General features: G+C 39.9%; 1 protein-coding gene across 2 annotated transcripts in view; it reads right to left on the bottom strand.

Annotated features, from left to right (window-relative positions):
- Positions 1-13,347: 13,347 nt before the first annotated feature.
- The window catches only part of CEP170 (centrosomal protein 170), a gene marked incomplete at its 5' end in the record, with an annotated part of 82,232 nt that continues 75,235 nt past the window's right edge, over positions 13,348-20,344 (bottom strand). For both annotated transcript variants that reach the window (XM_082480162.1, XM_082480163.1), the window contains 3 exons: positions 13,348-15,711; positions 17,410-17,461; positions 18,874-18,967. In XM_082480162.1, the coding sequence (XP_082336288.1) occupies positions 15,425-15,711; positions 17,410-17,461; positions 18,874-18,967 (433 nt within the window). In that variant the 3' untranslated portion in view covers positions 13,348-15,424. The remainder of the gene's footprint in view (positions 15,712-17,409; positions 17,462-18,873; positions 18,968-20,344) is intronic.

Below are 20,344 nucleotides of genomic sequence, written 5' to 3'. Positions count from 1 at the left end.
GTATATGGGAAGTAGGACTGAATACAAAGCAAAGTAAATAGATGTTTTTGTCAGTTTACCTTGCATGCCCAAAGGAATTACCATAGCTAAAAATTGCAGCCACGGACACCAGTTGTTTTTTATGTCAGCCATTTACATGTCCTGATCATTAATTATTTTTGTCTGAATTGCTATATTTGGTTGTGCAGTTGAGACAGGAGAGTTGAAATTTAGCAGAAGCTATTGCATATTTCGCTGCGAATCAGGAGGTGGTTTTAATGCCATTTGAAAAAAGCCATATTGTAGTTTGAACTTTAATTTGATATCATTAACTGTACTCCATGACTAATGCTGAAATCCTAAGGGCTGTTTCTCATGGCCTCAAGCTTAATTCCCTAATGATCGGCTATCGCGTTACCCCCTCTGTCTGCCATTTCTCAAACACGCATGGGAAATGTAAACATTACAAAGGCAGATTCAATCCTTCTGTTGTACGATGGAAAATGGCTGTGGAGTCATAACCAAAAAAAACCCCATAGCTTTCTTACAAACCACTTTATCAGATTCTTTTCTCCAAGCTCAGCAAAGTGTCACGAGATAGATGAGACAAAGAATAATGTACCTTGTAGGTGATGAGAACACGACACCCAAAATCAGAGAGGGAACTTACCTGTGTCACATCATTGATCTGAAGCATAACGGAGCATAGCAGGACTCCAGGGCCGCTGATACCAAGACTGTAACCTTTAGTACCAAATAGGAGATAGCTGTAACTGTCTCGCTTTCGTTTCTCGGACTGCAAAGGAGCCCCTTCTAGGTGAAGGAAAGCCAGACCAGGAGACTGACCCAGTACTCTCATCTTCTCGTATAAAACAATATCCCTTATTCTCAGACCATCAGGACCAGGCACTCCTGCTGAACAAGCCACATCATATGGCCACAACATATCTAGCACCATTCTAGGTGTGCTGAAATGTGAAAGGAATACCAGGGCTTAAGGTTCAACTGGGTCTAGAAAGAAAACGGTGGAGGCAGAACAAGAAAACCAGCAGTAAAAGCTGGTGCCTCATTCAGTCTCAAGGTCGGAGGTGTTGCTTGGTTAACATTCTTTACCTTTTCATTTCATGGACAGTAGGTATCCTGACTGCCCGCAGCAAACTTCTTTCAAGACCTTCCGGTTCAAATTCCTCCCTTCCGAAGCGCACAAAAGCACGGCAACCTGCAGCGCCAGGACTTTTCGTTACGTGACCTGGCTGGTGGTGGCCAGCCTTCCTCCTGGCCAAGGCAAAGCCTGGCCTTTCTACAGCTATTCTTCCCTGAGCGAGCCGGGCTTGTTTTAGTCCTTACTAGCCGGTTGTTTACAGGAGCTGGCTCCCCAGAGCTGCACTGAAATCAAGAAGAGTTGTGTTGTTGTTCGGCCCTTGTAAGCATCTGGCCGTAGCAATAATAATGTCACTATTTAAGTACTTAATGAGAATCTCTTCGTGCGTTCCACTGCTGAGATTGCATAGCACAAAATGCTTATTTATAGCAGTTTATGAAAGCTATCTCAAGCTAATTTAAATGAATTCTGCTTGGTCATTTCTTATCTAATAGCTGTTGTTCATCACTGCTCAGGTAACTCACACTCCTGGAAACAGTCAAATGTGGTAGCCTAACCGTCTCATTTACCTAATTTTTGAAAGCTCAGTTATAGGTCATCGATTCCCCTTTTGCTGTAAATAATAATACATGTTGCTGAGAGCATGACAAATCTGGAAACCAAGATAAGTACCAAATGGCATTTTGCAGCAAAGGGTTCACGTCTCACACTTAATTACATTGCTCAGCACAGCTGACATGTATTAATTCTTATTGATGTTCCCCTGGCAAAAATTATAGACAATTAGGGAATAAGTACAGGCACAAAAATATCAAGCTGAAGTAGTGCTTTTGCTTCTTGTACGGTGTCAGTGGGATGGAGTCTCTGTGTAATGGACGCAGTGACAGAGGAAATGGTTTGAACTTGCGGCAGAAACAGTTATCCTGATGAGCTCCATCATGGGCTTTCTTAGAAGTGACTGACTGCAGAAGCTGCCAGCAACCAGAGAGGCAGGGAGAAATACGGATGGTAAATTGCAAGAAAGCACAGAGCCTGAGCTGCTGGCAAATGTGTCGCATCTAGAAACAATATCAAACAAGTGAAATTTGTCAAATAAGAGAGGCTTCTATTCACCCAGCTATGTTTTCTTTCTGTCCCAACATCCCGTTTCCATTACTGTTGTGGTCAACTCCACATGAAGATTTGCTTCACATACCAGATGACAAAGTCAGGAAAGCCTTGAATGCTCTTGATTGATCTCAGACTCACAACAAAACCATGAAAATTCAGATTTTTTGGTCATGTTGAGTGATAGCAGATGCAGGAGGGGGCGTCCAATGGACCTGGCATTCTCCTTGCTCAAACAGCTTTTCCTGACCTTCTTCAGGAAAAGGTGGCATGTCCTAGAGGCTGCCGGCCTCACTAGGACAGACTCCTTCACAGCTTCTGTTCTGTTTCTATATGAGTGAAATTAAGACCAGTGGGTTCTTCTGCTTCTTCAGGTGTCACCGTCGTCTTGTATTTTTAGTCAAGGAGCGAAAAGCTAAGGAATTCATTCAATTTCATTTATAAGTGCAGAGGCCAGCCTGGCAAACATGCTCTCAGCTGTCAATACTTGACTCAGATTTGAAATGCAGTGAACTTACGGGATTCATTGTACAGGATACAGGAATTCTTGGCTTGTTAAACAATCCCAGCGGAGCCACTTTTCTGACTCCACAGAAAGGTTTCAGCGACCACCATGCAGTTGGCAGACACATCCAGAATTTGAGGACTGCAGAATTAAGTTACATCCATCTCTATCCTGAGGATAAGAATTGATTTATCTTGGCTTGTGCTTTTAGAAAGAGCTCTTTAAAAACCTAAATGGAAATATGTGATCCTGTTTTGCTCTTCAGAAAGCTGGTTGATAATAAAAGAAAAATAAACAACTGACTGATCTGTGTTATGCTAACCTACGGTTTAAAGCAACACAAAGAAAATCAGCCAAGGAAAGTTCCCGTGAATCTTTTAAGAAACATTTCGCTTTTAGTCATAAGTTCCTCCCATTACAAAATACAAGAATTATTAATTATTGCAGACGTAGATAAAACTCTAATATGTTGGGGAAGATACAGATTCAGTTATCAGTGAAAATCGGGTCGAACTCCTTTACCTTCAGTGTGACGGAGATGATGGGTAGTTCTGCTGACGTACTGTGCAATGCAGCGCTTTACTGTGCGTTCACCCTGCACTTACTGTGCTTCTTCACTAGAGAGCAGCTGCTCGGTATTCCTTCCTACTGAATATCTGCCTCTTGAAAATATCTCCTCTGCAGAGAAACTATTTGTGTCCACATCCTAAATCGCGTGTGGTGCTCCACTTCGCCCACCCAGCACTTTGCTCTCCTTCTTTACTGCCTTTACCTGTAGTGTTCTATAGTCACCGTGTTCTCACTTCTTTGCAACAAGGTGATCCAAAATTGTTACTGTGCTTTGAAAAAAAGAGCGCAGAGCACAGGAAGGCTGTGAGGGTACTGAAAGCCCCATAAAGTGGTCTTCAGACAGCTCTTGAGATGGTAACATTCCTCTGAATGCAGCGATATTCAGTATTGGAGTGCCACGGCTAACTGGGCATGAGCAGTAATTTTTTTGAATAATCCTATGCTGGGTAAGGACCAGAGGAATCAGTCTAATCCAGACATGTGTAGGCCATGGAAAACTTTTTATTTGCTCTATTATAATGTTAATATTAGGGATTTGATAGATTATCAGCTTTATTTTGACTTGAATTCTCTGCAAAGCACGTTAGGATCTTTTTTCCCACCAAGCAGAACTTCCTGTGTTAAAACTAGGAAAAATAAATCAGAACAAGCAGCCCAGAGAGGAAGGGAAGAGAAACCGTAAAATACAAAAATCTCTCTTTCTCCTTTGCTCACCAGGACTTAACAGTAATAAATCCCTATAATCCAATTTTCTGGTGGGAGAAGAAGAGGCTGCTTATTTCCGCTGTGTTGAGTCTTGCTGGTCAGGCCAAGGGCAGCCAAACATGTGAGGAGGTGACGAGCAGCCATCAATCACGCAAGCACTTCTGCAAGCACATCGCTGTCGAGGTGCTGCCATTGGCTTTCACTGCGCTGCTTCAGCGGTGACGGCTCTTCAAAACTCTTCCGGTATGTTGCTGTTTGTCTTCGTGAACTCAGCTGGAGAACGAGGAGGATACCCCATAGAGTTACAAGGGGAGCTTTAATCCCTCAGAGTGGTAGGGCCCGTATGTAAAGGCACCAACTGATCAGGCAATCTCTGACCTGCATTTGTAGCAGTTCGCATGGGGGTCTTTCTGCGTGGTAAAAGTTGGAAACTGTTCGTTCATACATCACTAATTTTTCTTCTGAGTATCTGTCAGCAGGCAAAAAAAAAAAAAAAAAAGTACTTACAAAAAAGTAAGGAAAGGCCAAAGTAATTCTCTTTGTTATGCACGCGTAGGTCATGTGCTGACATGGAGAGATAAAAATTTTCCAGTTATTCAAGTTCTCAGTAAGTCAAAAATAAACATAGAAATTATAAGCTAGTAAATGTGTAAGTTTAACCAGAAAGATTCAAATTACAGCTCTGACATGAGAACTTCGCTTTTTAAAAAAAAATTTTGAGAAACTTTCAAATGCAGGATATTAACTTTGAGGAATAAAATTATTTTTGCCTGGACCACATATAAAGGGGAATTTCCAAGCAGTGAATACTCAAGATACCTTTCCATTAATTTTCCTCCAGTTACTTACCATAGTTAAATCCCGACTGGTTGTTAGCACTCTACCAGCTCCGTTCATAAGACTTCTGGCCCAGAGCTCAGGGCCCAGCTTTCTGATTTTTAGTATCTCAACTTCCCAGTCATTTTCCCTGTTTGGCCCCAAGCGATAGCATCTTGGCTTCTCCATTTGTCAGTGTTATTTGTACATCTGGGCAAAAAACTACTGTGTTTGAGCCACTGTCCTGCTTTTCTTCATTCTGTGGATCCTGTTCACTTCTCAAATGCCTTTTATTGTTTAACGTTCCAGATTTAGCAACACCAGCTGACTGGTGCTGGTATCTCAGTGCAGCAATGGTCCTTTCCTCCTCTCTCTCATGTTTTTTGAAGGAGTTCAAGGGATTTCACAAAGCCCCTGAGGCATTGTCTTTAGTTGCTTCAAGCAACCCCATGTAAGAACCACTGCTTCACAGATCTATCGTTTAACTGAACATCTGCTCTCATTTTCGCATTACCAAAAGTATCACTTATTCTACAAAAGAGATGTAAGCGTTTAATCAAGCTTTCAAAATTGCGCAAAACGCAATGAACAAGATCAGCGCTCTCTTTTTCTCCTGTAAATTAGACACGGAGGAAGTCTCGCTTTCCAGAGCCCGAGCTGGCATTTCCCTCTTCTTCTGTGTCTGCTGGAAGGGCTGGAAGGTTGTCCCCGTCCCACCAGTGACACAGCCCACAGCCGCTCTGGTTGCCTTCACTGTCCCCATACCCAAGGTCTGCTGAACTGCAGAAATTGCTCCACCAACTGCTAGCTCCTGCAGTCCTCGCTGTTCCTGAGTTAGAAAATTCGTAAGTTAGAAACGCGCAGCATGCCCTCATACCCGAGTCCTCCTGGGTGAGGAGAGAGCCTCCCCTGATTGCCTGATTTTCCATCCAGGCAATCAACTTCCACAGAAATCTCTGACGCTTTGAACTGCTTTGCAGCACGACCTATTAGTTGTTGAGATGCAGACTGGGAAAGTTGTAGGTGGGTTTGCAGGTTTACCTGAAAATTTGATAGAGGTTGGTCCCATCGAAGCTTTATTTTCCTCAGTGGGAAGTTTCTCCCCCCCAACCCCCTTTATTTACCGGAGGAGCATCTAGTCCTGATGGTAATGCATTTGGAAAGCTTTGATTCCCATGAGACCATGCATTATTTGTTGTCGCTTGGTTCAGCAGGAGTGTCAGGTCACAATTTCTTCCCTTAGAAGCTCTGCTGCTACAAATAGCAGCACTGCTTTGTCTTTATTATCCACCCATCGGACTTCAGCGCACTGGTTTCTATCAGAGAGAAAATCAGTGAGACAAATCTAGTATTTTCCTTGGTGAAATTACCATACAGGAGAGAAACAGGAGAGCCAGAGCCAGGAGAAGACCCAGGGAGAACCTGACTGTCTGAAAATGATCACTGTCTCTCCTGCCTCTGGTTTCTCCTTTGACAGCAATGCCAAAAAAACTTGTAGAGAACGTGGGATTGTACACTTAGCTCTGTCCTTCTGGACCCCAGATGAAAGCTTGATCCACAATCCTTTCTGGTTTGTCATTAACTTTGTACAATTCAGTGGGAGCCATGATGAAGAAATTAGGAAATTTGATCATTTTTTCAAAGGAAGGCAGATTTAGTGGGTCATGTGGCCTTTCTCAAGATAACAACTTTAACGTTTGAATTCTTGGTAAAATGGCAGCTTAACCAGAAAACTGTAGAGGCTTCAGATTTTCTTTTTCTTCTAGGTGCAGTCATGTGCTCAACAAGGTATATCACCATATTATTATTTTTTCCTCAAAAGTTGACAGGCAGGTGAATGGCTTTAGGTCTTTTCTGAACTTTATATACCCTACATACCAATATTCTTTTTTTGGGCATCACGATCCTCTGGACATTTCACATCCATGAACAAAACACATGCAATCCATAACTGAGGATCCAGAGACCAGAGCCTTTCTCCAAACCCTCCAGCAACACCTGGGGTCTACAGCTGTGTACTGTCCTATGGGGAAACCGTTTTGTGAGTAACTGTGTGGAGGTACAAAATACCATCTTTTATATATTTCTGATCATTTTTGGACAATTGAACAAATTACAGTCGCTTAGACACCTTTCACTCTGGGCTTCTGCGTATGTTTAGAATTGGAATCCTTACATTAGAAAACTAAAATAAATGGCTACATCAGTGCTCCTGCAGCGCTGGAAAACTGGCAGCAAATCTACAGCCCCAGGTATCGGTGGCTGAAAACTTCTATTGATATGATCTCTGTAGTCCGTTAAATCTGAAGATGAAAAAAATTGCACACTTTTAAATATATGCGCATAAATCAAGATAATTTGCCTGGAGAATTAGAACACTTCAAGCACAGGCAGGCCATAGTAATTCAAATAAAACTGGTACACATCACTGCATTCAGCATTGTCTAATGGACAGAAATAGGGATAAACCTGAAAAATAAATTTTTAGGACACCTGTGAAGATGTTAAGATATGCACAGCACTAAGGATTACATGCGACAACTCCACATTTAACAGAAAGAAGAAACTATTCCAAAATGCCAAGTTAGCCTCCTGTTGCGACCGAGTGCTGGGGAGGCTGCCGCGACCGGACAGTTGACACAGCTCGCTGGGAGAGATACCTACATCTCAGCAGCTCCAAATATGCCAGCAAGGAACACTGTTAGAGACCCAGACAGGGGAAAGAGAGGGAGAAGTGAACAAAATTGATCTGGCTGGAAAGACACGGGTCATTGGCTCTGTCAAATCCACTCGGGAGTCAGGGATAACTTCGATATTAAAAAATGAGCGCTGTCCGATCAAATGGTGCATTATTACTACCAGCAGGCTGTAAGTTGTCACTTACTGAGATTTCAGCCGTGGAAAAGCCTTGCCTCAGCACTTCCTAAACAGCAAATGCAATAAGAGTTTTCTTAGCCTATTTTCCCATCTGTAAGACCAGGGTGAAGCTATATCCTCATAGAAATTTCATAATGGGATAAATGTTTGTGAAGTGCTTGAAAGATACCAGAAGGAAAGCGCCGCTGGAGGGTGAAATCTTGTAAGCGTTTCTTTGGCCTCAATACTGCAGTGCAAGCCTACAAGCAATATTGACGTTTGTAAAATTATCCGGGCCAGTCCTCAGTGCTGCAGTCCGGGAGGCTCCAGAAAGTGGCAAGATTGGTTCATTGATCTGCAGTGATTCTCCAAAGCTCATTTAGCCTCAAGCTTTTCACTGTGTCTCCCTGGAGAAAATCCTTAATTAGAAATTTCCTTCAGCTATGCTTTTTAATCATACCGATTGCTTTATAGATTTTTTTTTCCCCTACTATCTTGTGCTTTCCATTTTTTGGCTTACTGCATTTTAAGCAGTGAGACAAGTTCCAGCATGTTTCCTCGTCTGGAGGAATTTAAATATCAATTAAAAGAAAACATTGATGTCAGCCAGGATGCATTTCTTCCTACTAATTTTACAATCAATGCTTTTGCAATGTCAGGTTAAAGCTTATAATCAACTCATTTAAAAATGCTTTAAAAAATACCTGTGCTGGGGGGGGCGGCTTACCTGAATTTTACAAAACTGCATCCAAGCAAAACCCAAAATGTAGTGATCTGGTTTTGCACTCAGTTAAGCAGGTGCATGAACAGTTACCCGAACCTGGGACACCACGGACACCAGCTCTGCTTAACTTGCAGTCGAGCGCTGGAGCATTAGGGGACAAATGCATGATTTTATTGAACGCTTTTCTCCCAGTTGCATAAAATCCACATATTTTCCAAATAAAATCACTTCACCATTAAAAAGGAAACTGTGGCTTTCTATGTTAACGTCACTTTGAACTTTGAAAAATGCTTAAATTGGCCAAAGTTCGAAATTTAGATACTTAAGCAGCTTGGGAGCCTAAAAACACATTCTCAAAAACTCCAAGCGGCAAATGCTGCTTGCACCAAACCCTGCTCAGGGAGACGGAAACGTAGCACCTCCTAACTTCAGTATGGCGGCTGCTAATGTCAGCACTGACATAAGCCACTATTTTCAGACTTGTGTTTGAACTTCTGCTGCCCCTCGGAATAATAACCTCAGTGAAGCCACAGATGTGCTTTTCAGGAAAACCCAGCATTTTTAAACGTGCACAGCTGTTGGAGAGCAGCTGTCTTTGAGGAGGTTGTACATTTAGAAAAACAACTCACGAAATCACCGAAGCAACATTTTTAACTCAGATTTGCAATGGGAAGAAAGCAACATCTTTCATATGAGGAAAGGCTGAGGAACTTGGGTCTCTTTAGTCTAGAGAAAAGAAGACTGAGGGGGGATCTTATTAATGCTTTCAAATACTTAAAGGGAGGATGCCAGAGGGATGGGAGGAGTCTTTTTTCAGCGGTGCCCATTGATAGGACGAGGGGTAATGGGCTTGTGCCCATTGCTTGAATATAGGAAGTTCCATCTTAACCTGAGGAGGAACTTCTTCACTTTGAGGGTAGTGGAGCACTGGAACAGGCTGCCCAGAGAGGTTGTGGAGTCTCCCACTCTGGAGACATTCAAAACCCGCCTGGACGCCGTCCTGTGCAACCTGTTGTAGGTGACCCTGCTCTGGCAGGGGGGTTGGACTAGATGATCTCCAGAGGTCCCTTCCAACCCTGACTATTCTGTGATTCTGTGACTCCAAAGTTAGGTGTTAAAAGAACATTGCATAAGCTGCATAAAAAGAGCTGATTTTTTGTAAATGCCCGTTTTATCAGCCATCCATTGTACTGACAGCAGCAATGGCAGGAGGAGCTTGGTTTGCATCCATCCTTGCATGTTTGGAAACAAAGAAAGAGTGAACAGGGTTGTGTGGCAAATTTTTGCTAGCACTCGAGTTCCCGAGTGTGCAGGTACTAAGCTTACAATGTTATACAGCTGCATCTTTAGTCAGTTAAATAAATTTCATCTGTGAAGTGCAAAAATAATATTAGGAAAACAACATAAAATAAACTGCACTGAAGTACATGAATTTGTTTGGTTTTTTTTTTTTTTTTTTTTTTTTTTATTCCATTGTATGGAAAGAACCTTCTATTGTTTCAGAGAGTTTATTTGAGAAAGTCCAGCTATTCTGCAGAGTGAAAAATGATGTGATTACTAACACACGTAATAACTCCTAAGCATTTCCAGCTGCCACCCTCTGCCAAGGAGCAGGGAGGCTGCGGTCTCTCTTGCACCTGAGGTACATCTTGGGGTAGTAAGTGTGCATCCCTGCGCAGCTTCTGATGGCTCTGAAAGCACCCTTCTGGCGGCCAAATTCTTACGTGCCATCTGCACCTCCCAGCTCTCCTGTGCACTAAAACTGCCTCGTATTAGCTGCACTGCTCAGTAACACCTACTGCCCTGGCCTGGGACTCGGTATTCCCTCCCCAGCCCCATTGCCTTCTGTTCATCCGCCATTTGATTTCTTTCTAGAGTTTTTACAAAAGTTTGCTTAGCCTTTCGCACTTCATTGATTCTCCTAATCCAATAATGTCTGCTGAGAACAAGGTACTTTGCCTGCTCGTTTATTAATCAGTTGTCACACTGGGAAATACCATTCGTGTAATTTGCTCCAGTAACTTTACTAAAGCATTTAATTTCTTAGTACTTTTAAAAACTCCTGCATTATCTGCAGTCATCTCTCTTACCTCTCAACAAAATTACTCATAACCTGAACCACAACTCACATCCCCGTCAGTATTGCTTCCTCAATAAATTTTTCTTAACTTATAAATAACATTACCTCAGAGGGGATGCTGTGAATGAAAAGTCAAGTCACCCATTAATTTTTTTGAATTCTCTCTATATAATTCTTGTTCTTTGTGTCCTTCATACAGGTCCATGTGTGCATGAATAGACGTATGGAACTGAGAAACCTCATGTTGCATACTTTTAAAAATCCTTATTATTAATTCAGCTTTTTCTGTTAAGAAAGACCCCAGTTCACTGCTGCTAAACTGTGATTTTTTTTAATATAATACAAAGGCCTCTGATAGTGCTTTTAGCTACTCCATAGAAGCAGAAAGCCTTATAAATTATAAACATGTGTATTAATTTTTAAAACGGGTCTAAAAACGCTAGCCAGCCCTAAGGAATTGATGGACTAGAGTAGCAGATCTTAGCAAGGAGAGACATTAACTGGGAAGTGAAAATGTAGGCTTTACGCCTGAAATGAACAAATCTCTGTCCCCTCGCTCCACCCCTAAGGCCCTAGTGTTTGAATAATTTTTGCAAGTACAACTTGAAAATGTTGCCCTGTGTTCCTATGAGGATATTCAATAACCACAAACTCCTAATTTAATACAGACTCCCCAAAGAGGGCATTTTGTAATACCTTGTCATTTTAAGAGTTCTCCTCAGATGTGAGGTAAGAACGTTAACGTCTCACACCATAGTAACTGCTCGCGAAGTTGTCAGCAGGACAAAGTGAGCACTGGGTTTATCTTTTCACTATTAACTCCGATCTTGTTGGAGCAGGTAAAGATCAAGATCTTGGTCAGCGGGCTTCCAGTTACCTTACCCTGCTTTAAAGTACTTCCAGAGCTGCATACTCCCATTTGTTTGCTAACTACATCCTTTTCTCCAGAAATATACTAATAGTGAGAAAAGAATCTGAAAAGGAACTGCTTCGCTCCCTAACCCCTTCTCTGTTGGCTGTCACTTGCAGGAACAGCACTGGGTGAGGCTTACCAAATTAAAAACACGAATTGTTTTTACAAGATTACTGAGCTAGTGCAGCTGGAAATGCTGTTCTTTAGCATCAGGCATCTGTCCCTGGGCAATATTGCCGATACTGATATTGCTGGATCTATTTAGTGTAGCACCAGGACTGTAACTTTGTCAGCATTTACAGGTGTGCTCTACTTCAGGGCAAAGATTGCATTCTTATGCTTTTTAAAATCTGATTACTCATCAAGATGAAGCTAAGCAACTTGGATGGTGAGCGGCTAAGTTTCTTCCTTGTAATTCTCTTCAGACACAAAAGACTTGGTAGTATAAAATCGCCTTGGCATGTAGCGAGTGGCCCCCTTTTACTGTACACGCTGTTTCACAGAATGCTGCACACTTTCCCGCATAGCATTTCTTTCCGTGGCTGCAGGTCAAAGCGGTAACTGTAGAACTTTTCTATGCCTGAAATCTTCCCAGTTAAAATGACAAAGGCCTTCCAACGGGCATAGACTAAAATTCAGCTTTTGGTACGAAGCAGCATTCTCGTCGGAGACTGAAGTGCCGGTTACTTTTGGTGTAACGTCCATGCGGTAGTGAAACACCTTCCTGCTGTCGTCAGGTCAGGCACACAAATTATGCTCTTAACTTTATTTTTGTATGCTACAACTAGATGTGTCATTAGAAGTATTTGTTGGGTGTATAATTAGAACCGTGCATGTCGCTAAGGGAGGAACCAACAGTCCTGATCAGAAAGGGCTTGAATTCAGCTTTCTCTGTGTCCCAGCACGTCGGCCCCGCTTGCTGATGTCACAAGGAAGCAGGGGACTGATGCAATCTGGCTGGATTTCCTAAGTACTGCTGAAAAACATCTTTGCATAACCTTGGCTCAAAGTACAGCGGACAGATGAAAACCTTACGTGGGAAGAAATAACAGAACGCTACCCTATTGCTTACAGAATTGGGTTCTGTGCATGAGAATATTAACCCAGAAGTGCATTCCCCTTACTTCTGCAGAGATAGAGGGATACTGGCAAGCAGCGAGGAAACAGTAGCAGCCGATGAAGCTGGGGAATACGGACAAGCCCCGAGTACCTGGAAAGCCCTTCTAACTTTTTCATGTCTTCGACTATACCAAACTGGCATCTCTGAACATCAGTAAATATCTCCCGCCCCTCTAGAGCCGAGTGCTATTGAGTGTTACTATGTGCCACTCGCGCAGTCTTAATGCATCATCAGACTGTGGAGACAAAGGAAAAACAGGTGCACAGAAGCAAGATCAGAGCTGGCTGCTGCCAAGTCCCAGCAAAGCTCCGCAACACCGAAACACGTAAGCTGGGAAGGAATTCTTGGGGCTTTATACTAAACTCACAGTTTTGTTCTTGCATGAAGCTAGCTACAGAAGAGGAATTTTAGTGTCTTGCAGGAAAGTACGTATGGAGTCAAAGGTGGGACAGAAGAAGAAAGTCACCAGTCTGGAGTCAAATCAGGATGTTCAATAAAGTTTTCCAATATATGAAGCAGAAGGAAAGCAGTCTGAAAAGCATCTACTGTTGCTCCTGGCAGGTGCATTAAAGCTCCTTTACTTTCCTTCTACAAAGGGAAACGCAGTCGCTATCTGGTGACTGGCATACTGGATGATTTTTGCCTCTAGCTTTGCACACAAAAATCAATTCAAGCGTGGAAATGAACCCGAGTACGGGAAAGTGAGCCAATACTGTCAGCACAGAATAACTCAGGCAGCAGTGGCAATAATATAACTTTTTCCAGAGAAAAGATGTTTATGAAAAAATGTCATTCGCTATTTCAGTACAGGTAAGTTAGATTGCAGGAAGACTGCGTGAGCTTCCCAGCTCTCAATTACATATTCACACATTTGTAAAGTTCCAGAAACACTTTATTTAAAAATGGAGTTGTAAATGCATATAACAAAATAACATACATAATAAATGTAACAAAAATAAATAAGGAGAACATGTTCATACAAAATAAGAACATAGTAATGCAAAATGCTTATTACAGAACGTAAAAGTATAAACGCCTGAAAGAACACAAACAGAATCTCGCATGAAAAGCCTGTACCTTTAATCCTTCCGAGCCATTTCCTACTTTCCACTCCGGTCTGCGGAAAAATTATGTTCCCAAGCATTAAACAAAACAAGGAGTTATGGTGATGGTTTGGTACACTCGGTTTTCGACACCTAGCTCTATTTGCAATTTATTTTTGCCCTTCTGCACCTTCTAAAACTTTTCTTCGAGCCTCTGTAAACTAGTGTAGTTCAGGCTTCCACAGTTAGCTGGAGTAGAGCATATTGAGTCATACATGAAGGCTGTTTGCTTTTAATTTTTTTAAAGAAAATATGAGATTCATTATACAACAGATTAGTGGTTTTGTTTTTACATCTCTACAAAAAAAGTTTTTGCATTTTTATTAACTGGTCCAACTTTTACTGACTTCTGAAAGCCTGTACAATTTAAAAGTGTACAGAAAGTAGTTTTTTTAAACAAATGTCATATAGGATTATTGCTGAAATATTAAAGACCATTTCATAAAAGCTGCAAAACTGTATCTTCAACCTTAATATATAGAGACTGATGCAAACATAGGAAAATTCCAGTCTATTAGTTACATTTAACAGAAATAACATTCCTCCAAATTACAGTGTTCTGGAAATACAAAGTAATTCACTTTTATTTTTATTATTATTTCCAAATGTTAAGTTACTGGGACAACTTATAAGGAAAATAGGCTTATATAGGAAACTTTAAATAGACTTGCTTTTCAGTGGTATAAGCAAAATGTCTATGTTAGCAGTCGTCTTCCAGAATCCTTTTAAATATGTAAGACAGAGACAGTTTTTACTAGCAAGACTACAGGAAAACATACAGAAGCAAATAAAATCATTTGCTTGGGAGTGCATCTATTGGTCAAGCAAATTATGACAACTCTATTTCCAAGTCCCCTAAAGAAAATTTTACATCTCATGATCATTCCAAGGAACAGTAATTTCTTCCGTAAGCTTACGTTGCATTTGAATTGGTGAGAGCCCATTTGCCTCAATATGCCTTCAAATGTCCCACGTTACTGTATGTTTAAATTTGTTGCCTAGTTTCAACAAACATTTGGACAGAAATGAGATATGAAATACTTCTACTTTCATTAACATCAAGAAGACATTTGAAGAAGATCAAAAAGTGCCAAATAGTCCTTTCAGAAAGTGGATTACAATACTGCAATGATAATACATGTACAGTATTATCAGTTTTCTATGTACACCAAAACACTGCTTGCTGTTCAACGGTTTTGATATGTTCACCTATCACTCCCAGCAAATCTTAGTGCAAACATAATATGTGACCTCTGTAAACCCCAAGACAATTTACGCAGCAACAAGGTTATATAAATCACAGAACTGTTTGATATTTTCAGTACGCAAGAATGAATGCTTTCTGAAATCTGTCTTACCTTTTGCAGTAATGTGTCGTTATAGTCAAAGATAACGTTTCATATATAAATCGTCTAATTCAGAATCAAATGTAACTGTTCAACAGTTCTGTACAAACTTTACTGGAGGAAGTCCATTCATTAGAGCAGCTTGGCAAAGAGATTTGGGGTTTTAGTAACATTAAATGTTAGACTGCTTGCATGGCTTTTAAACAGAAATAAATCTATTAAGGGGAAACTGCTGATATAATAATTCTTTTGCAAAGCACACAACCACAAAGGGCAAACCTGCCACAATCTGCTTTCCTACACTGGTATCTATGCATATCTTTATGATTTGAAAAGGATTTGTGTGACAATCAAAGCATCACAGTTAAAGAAAACTGGTTTAATAAAACAACTGCTGTTTGACCAAGCCTTTTTTTAAAAATTATAAAACCAATATTATAATTTTTCCTTTATTCCTAAACATTCCACATGAAAGGTTGTTGTATCAACACTGAGATGTCACTCACGCAGTGTGGCATCTTCCTCTTCCCCATCTGGGTTAAACCTATTGAAATGTATGCTGAAGTCCGACTCGGATTCAGCGTTCTCAAATTCAGGTGCAACAGGGACAGCAGCGGGTCGAAGAGCCCGAGCTTCGGGCTGGCAGTTTGGCTGCACTTGAGGGCGGGTACTTTGGGAAACGGGACTGGATTTCGGCTTCGGCTGAGCTGGTAAGATGGGGCTGACGAATCCCAAGTTGCTCAGAGCATCCAGGGTACCATCAGGGTCGATCATAGCATTAATTGCTAAGCAATCAAGAAAAGATGAAAGGGATAGGGAAGAAACCATTACAAATACAATTTTCTGTTATCGTAAAAAAAAAAACCAACCCAAATCATGTTCAACCCCTTTTATTTTTATGATCACAGACACGAGCTTTTATGTGTGTTGTCCACTACAAAGTGTGCATCCAACATATATGTAGCCGATACATATATTTAACAGCATTTACATGTATTAAAGCTTTAGATGAAATAAAACTGCACAAACTAAACACTGCCTGATGTGTGGAGAGGAAAGAGATGACAAACCGTTCATGACTAGCTTATAGGGACTGAAAGATGGGATTTTTAGACTTGCTTAGGGGGCTTTTTCTCTATGCTTTATTCCACCCCACCCTGCTCCAAATATCCGTACCTGCTAATTCCACGATTGAATTAAATTTGTATGAAAAAGCAATCATTTATCCTTTTTAATGCATAAACAATGGACTTATTGTCCCTCTCCCTCCACATAGTGAGGGCAAACTGAAGCACCTAGTACAATCTCATTTTATTGTAGTATTAACATATTTGTCACATTTAACGGAACCTTTCTCTTTTTTATTTCCAAAACTGTACTGACATCTATTCGAACACTGCTGCACGCACAAGGAAATGATTTGGCGTTTTTCTCTGGGCCTTCTTTCTTTGTTATATTCTCTAAACCCAATATAATTTGTAATAAATTAACATTTTTTAATTATAGCTGAGCATGAAACAAATACTAATTTGTGTAATTTAGTCACTAATAGTGACTAAAGGTCACTAATGATTCCTCCTGAAACATTCTGTTTTAAAACATGTTTTATTGTGGGATTAAATCTGATTACTAAAAATAACAAATATAGGAAATTTACATCAAATACAGTAATGATTATACGTAATAAGCATGGACCACTAATCTATTTGACCACTCCAAATTAAACAATAAGCTAAGTATAAAAAATACACAAATAAGACTGCAACTTCTTTTTAAAGATACTCAGCTTTTAAGTTAATTTTGATAAACGGAATATATGTCAAAATGGCGGACTTTGTAAGCACAACATACTTCTTTCCATTTTATACATTGATAAATCATTGGATATGAAAAGCAAAGTAACTTCTCTGTTTTGTAGTTTGTGGGCTCCGCAATTACAAAAAGGGGATTCGGTAGTGTGAAGGAAAGATGTCAAGAGCTAATCCTAAATTTTCATTTTATTGTATCAGATAATTTTAATTTTTTTTTTTTTTTAGATTTCCCATAGATTATGATCCCATCACATTCCTTACACTGAACTGCGGTACACATGAGGGTATTACTGATATGCAAAGACTATTTTATAAAGCCTAATCTCAGGATTCTCTATCACCTACTCTTCAATATTTACCCATAAAAAATATTTCTATTAAGAAAGTTTCACAAGTAATTCCTTTGGGATTCTCTGGACTACTTCATTTTCAGTTGAGCCTTTTCTCCCCCGTATAAAAAGCTATCATCACCCTTCTGTTTTAAAATGATTCAGTGATGTTTCTTTACCAAATATGCTAGCAATTATGTGATATTAACGTATGTAACTGATCCTGTGAATATATTTTAAAAAAATGTGATAATGTTGTTTCATGATATACATACGTGGAGATATATAATAAAAAAATCTAAAGCAAGCAACAATGAAAGAGAAAAGTGAAAAATATTTGTACCTTGCAGCTGTTTCTCAACTCGTTTCAGTTCCTGTAATATTGATGATATTTCCTAGGAAAGAAACAAACAAGTTTCATTAAGGAAAAAAAGAGACTGAAACTACCTATCGGTAGTAAACAATCCCCCCCCCCCGCCCTCCCCCCCCCCCAACCCTTGCATTATGCTGTTCAGATCGTCCCTCCTGGCACCAAGGACACCCTCGCTGGTGGGGCCCAGCTGTGTCCTCCCTCGGTCCAGGGAGGCAGTGCTTGAGGATGGACAGCTGTGGCCCATTCAGAAATGAAGAGCTCCTCTGCACTGGCAGATTGCTGGGGTCAACACCACCTCACTCTGTCCCTTGCTCGCCTGCCTGCGCTACTTCTTCTCAAGCACGCGCTTACAGACACCACGGTTCTGTAGAAATGGGGCAAAGTAACAACAAACCTTGAAAGGAAAGTTACAGTGCACACCCAGTATTAACGGAATAGGGTGATTTATGACCTTGTTCAGATGCGAGTCAGAATACTAGTAAGATGACTGCATCGGGATTTTGTCTGCAACCATTGGGCCCTGTGCCCACGAGACCCTGTACAGTGCACCAATGTTGGGTCCTCAGCACTCTTTTCCCTTACAGATTTTTCTCCTCTGTGCTGCGCTACTTGCTAACACAGACGTAGCCACAGCAATGCACTCAGAAGTACAACAATCATTAAATGTACCACGTCATAAATTACAAATATGTAAATCCCACCACTGAAGGACCCTACACTGAAGAATACTGTTAATCCAGCTGCTGAGAAGAACTATCAGTGGTCTTCAAAAGCTAAGAATTTTCAAAGGCACTGATTTCAGAAACCCATTTAACTCCTTTCATAAACTCATTCAGTACTAAGTAATGTGATTTTTGTGGGTGGCAAAGAGATTGATTACCTTGGATTTTACAAAGTCATTATCTTTAAGCAGATTCCACATCTGAACTGGACATAAATGTTCCAAGGACAAAACAAACATCAGTTACAGTTGTCCTCTGTTAACTTTTAATAACATTCTGTGGTAAAAATAAGCACTGGATTTGAACAATATATTGCTCTGAAAACTGAGCAGAAACTTGAAAATCACTGCATAGGCAAAAAACCCCTCCAATACACTTTCAAACAATGTTAGATGCTTTAATGCATTGAAAAAAAATTGTAAAACGCCGAACTTAGAAATATACAACTAATCTTTTTCTTTTTTAATGAATGCCTTAAACCCCCGTATTCATGGCATTTAGAATATAAAACATTAAATTCCAATCTTATGCTGGGAATGGATAGGATAATAATTCTCAAAATACACCAAGTGTCCAAATAAAACCTTTTAAAGATTTTTGCCTTTGTATCATTGAAAATAACACATTCCTGTACTGATCACTTAGAAATTAGATAAGAGGCTCAAGCAATTGCAGTAAGGATAACCAGCCCAGGAAAGATAACTATTCATACCATGCTTGATGTTTTCACAATAGGAACTTCACTTTCAGCTCGCAACTTGTTTTCAATTTCTTCCCAATTTCTGTCTTTGTCCTTAAATAATATTCTAGAAGAAAGAAATTTAAGAACAATATGTTTAAAATAGACAAAACTAAACCTGAAAGATTAGATAACACAATATGAGAAAGCAGTATAGAGAGCACTGAATCAAAGTAAAATCTGAAACACTGACAAATGACGGAATCCAACCATACAGTTTAAATTTTCAGAGAAGCATACAGGGTTTCACCAATATAATTATTATTGACATTAAAATGGTAGTTCTGTAGCTAAATAATTGCTTATGGTGTTGAAAAGACAGCTGATCCTTTCCTCCAGCACTGAAAAATTTTTTAAAAAATCCAACTATTTTCCAGTAGTCAGAGAATTCCCTTTTAACACTGCATTTTACAACTGCAAAACATGAGGAAGATTAAAAATGGTAAATAAATGCAACTCTTTTACATTTCTATTTTATATTAATTTAATGAAAAATAAAACACTTCAGGAAATTAAAAGAAAAATGCATTTCATAGAAGTTTTCATTGAAAAGTTTCAACACATAAATTGTACATGCATGATTTAGTAATACAAGTATCACTTGTATTATATGCTTAAAGAAATCACTTCTGTTACTTGTAAAGAAGTAACTTCCCAAAGCATACTGTGATATTCCCCTTTTATATGTTTTGCTTCACTGCTGTGATAAATAACTTTTGTTTTCATTGGCATATCATAAACACCATTTAAACTATCTACATTTGAACAATTGAAAAAAAAAAAAAAGGAACATGCAGATATTTAAGGTCTGGGTATTCTATATTTTTTAAGTGATACCATAATGACAGGAATCCCAATCCTAATTCTCTAACTGGTATTTCAGAGTTAAAAGTACAAAAATAGCTGCAGTAAAACTGCTAAGCAAACAAACCACCAATTTAATACCATGACTGAAAAGTAATACATCTTAAAGAAGTTATTAGTGTAGGTAGGTCTCTGAGGTGGAAATATGCAATACCTTGAATCTCAGAAAGACCTTCAATTTCATACGAATTTGAAAAACCTGGGAGACTCAGTAGTGCATTTCGGTTAATCTTTCTTGTTATTTATAACCTATGAAAAATCTCACTCTCTATTATTATCCTGTCAAGGAAGTCTAGTTTTTCAAAACGTGTACCCTGCCTTATCAGTACATAGCTGTCCATAGACTGCCCATCCAGAAGCTGCTTTAACTCTTCTGTCTTTGAGGTCTTCCCTCCCTGATGCTTCAGAACATGATTTTGTCAGATGCTTCACTGAGAGGAAGTGCTACTCTCATTACACAATGTCACGGGATCAAGGCAAATCCCCACTTTTGCAAACGCCTTTAGTGTATTAAGGTACAAAGCATACAAAGAATAAACATTAATACATACTCCTTTTGGGGGAAGGAAAAAGTAAATTA

The sequence above is a fragment of the Vanellus vanellus genome (assembly GCF_965231255.1).
Source record: "Vanellus vanellus genome assembly, chromosome: 3".
Lineage (NCBI taxonomy): Eukaryota > Metazoa > Chordata > Aves > Charadriiformes > Charadriidae > Vanellus > Vanellus vanellus.
This window is presented reverse-complemented; position numbering and strand designations above follow the sequence as displayed.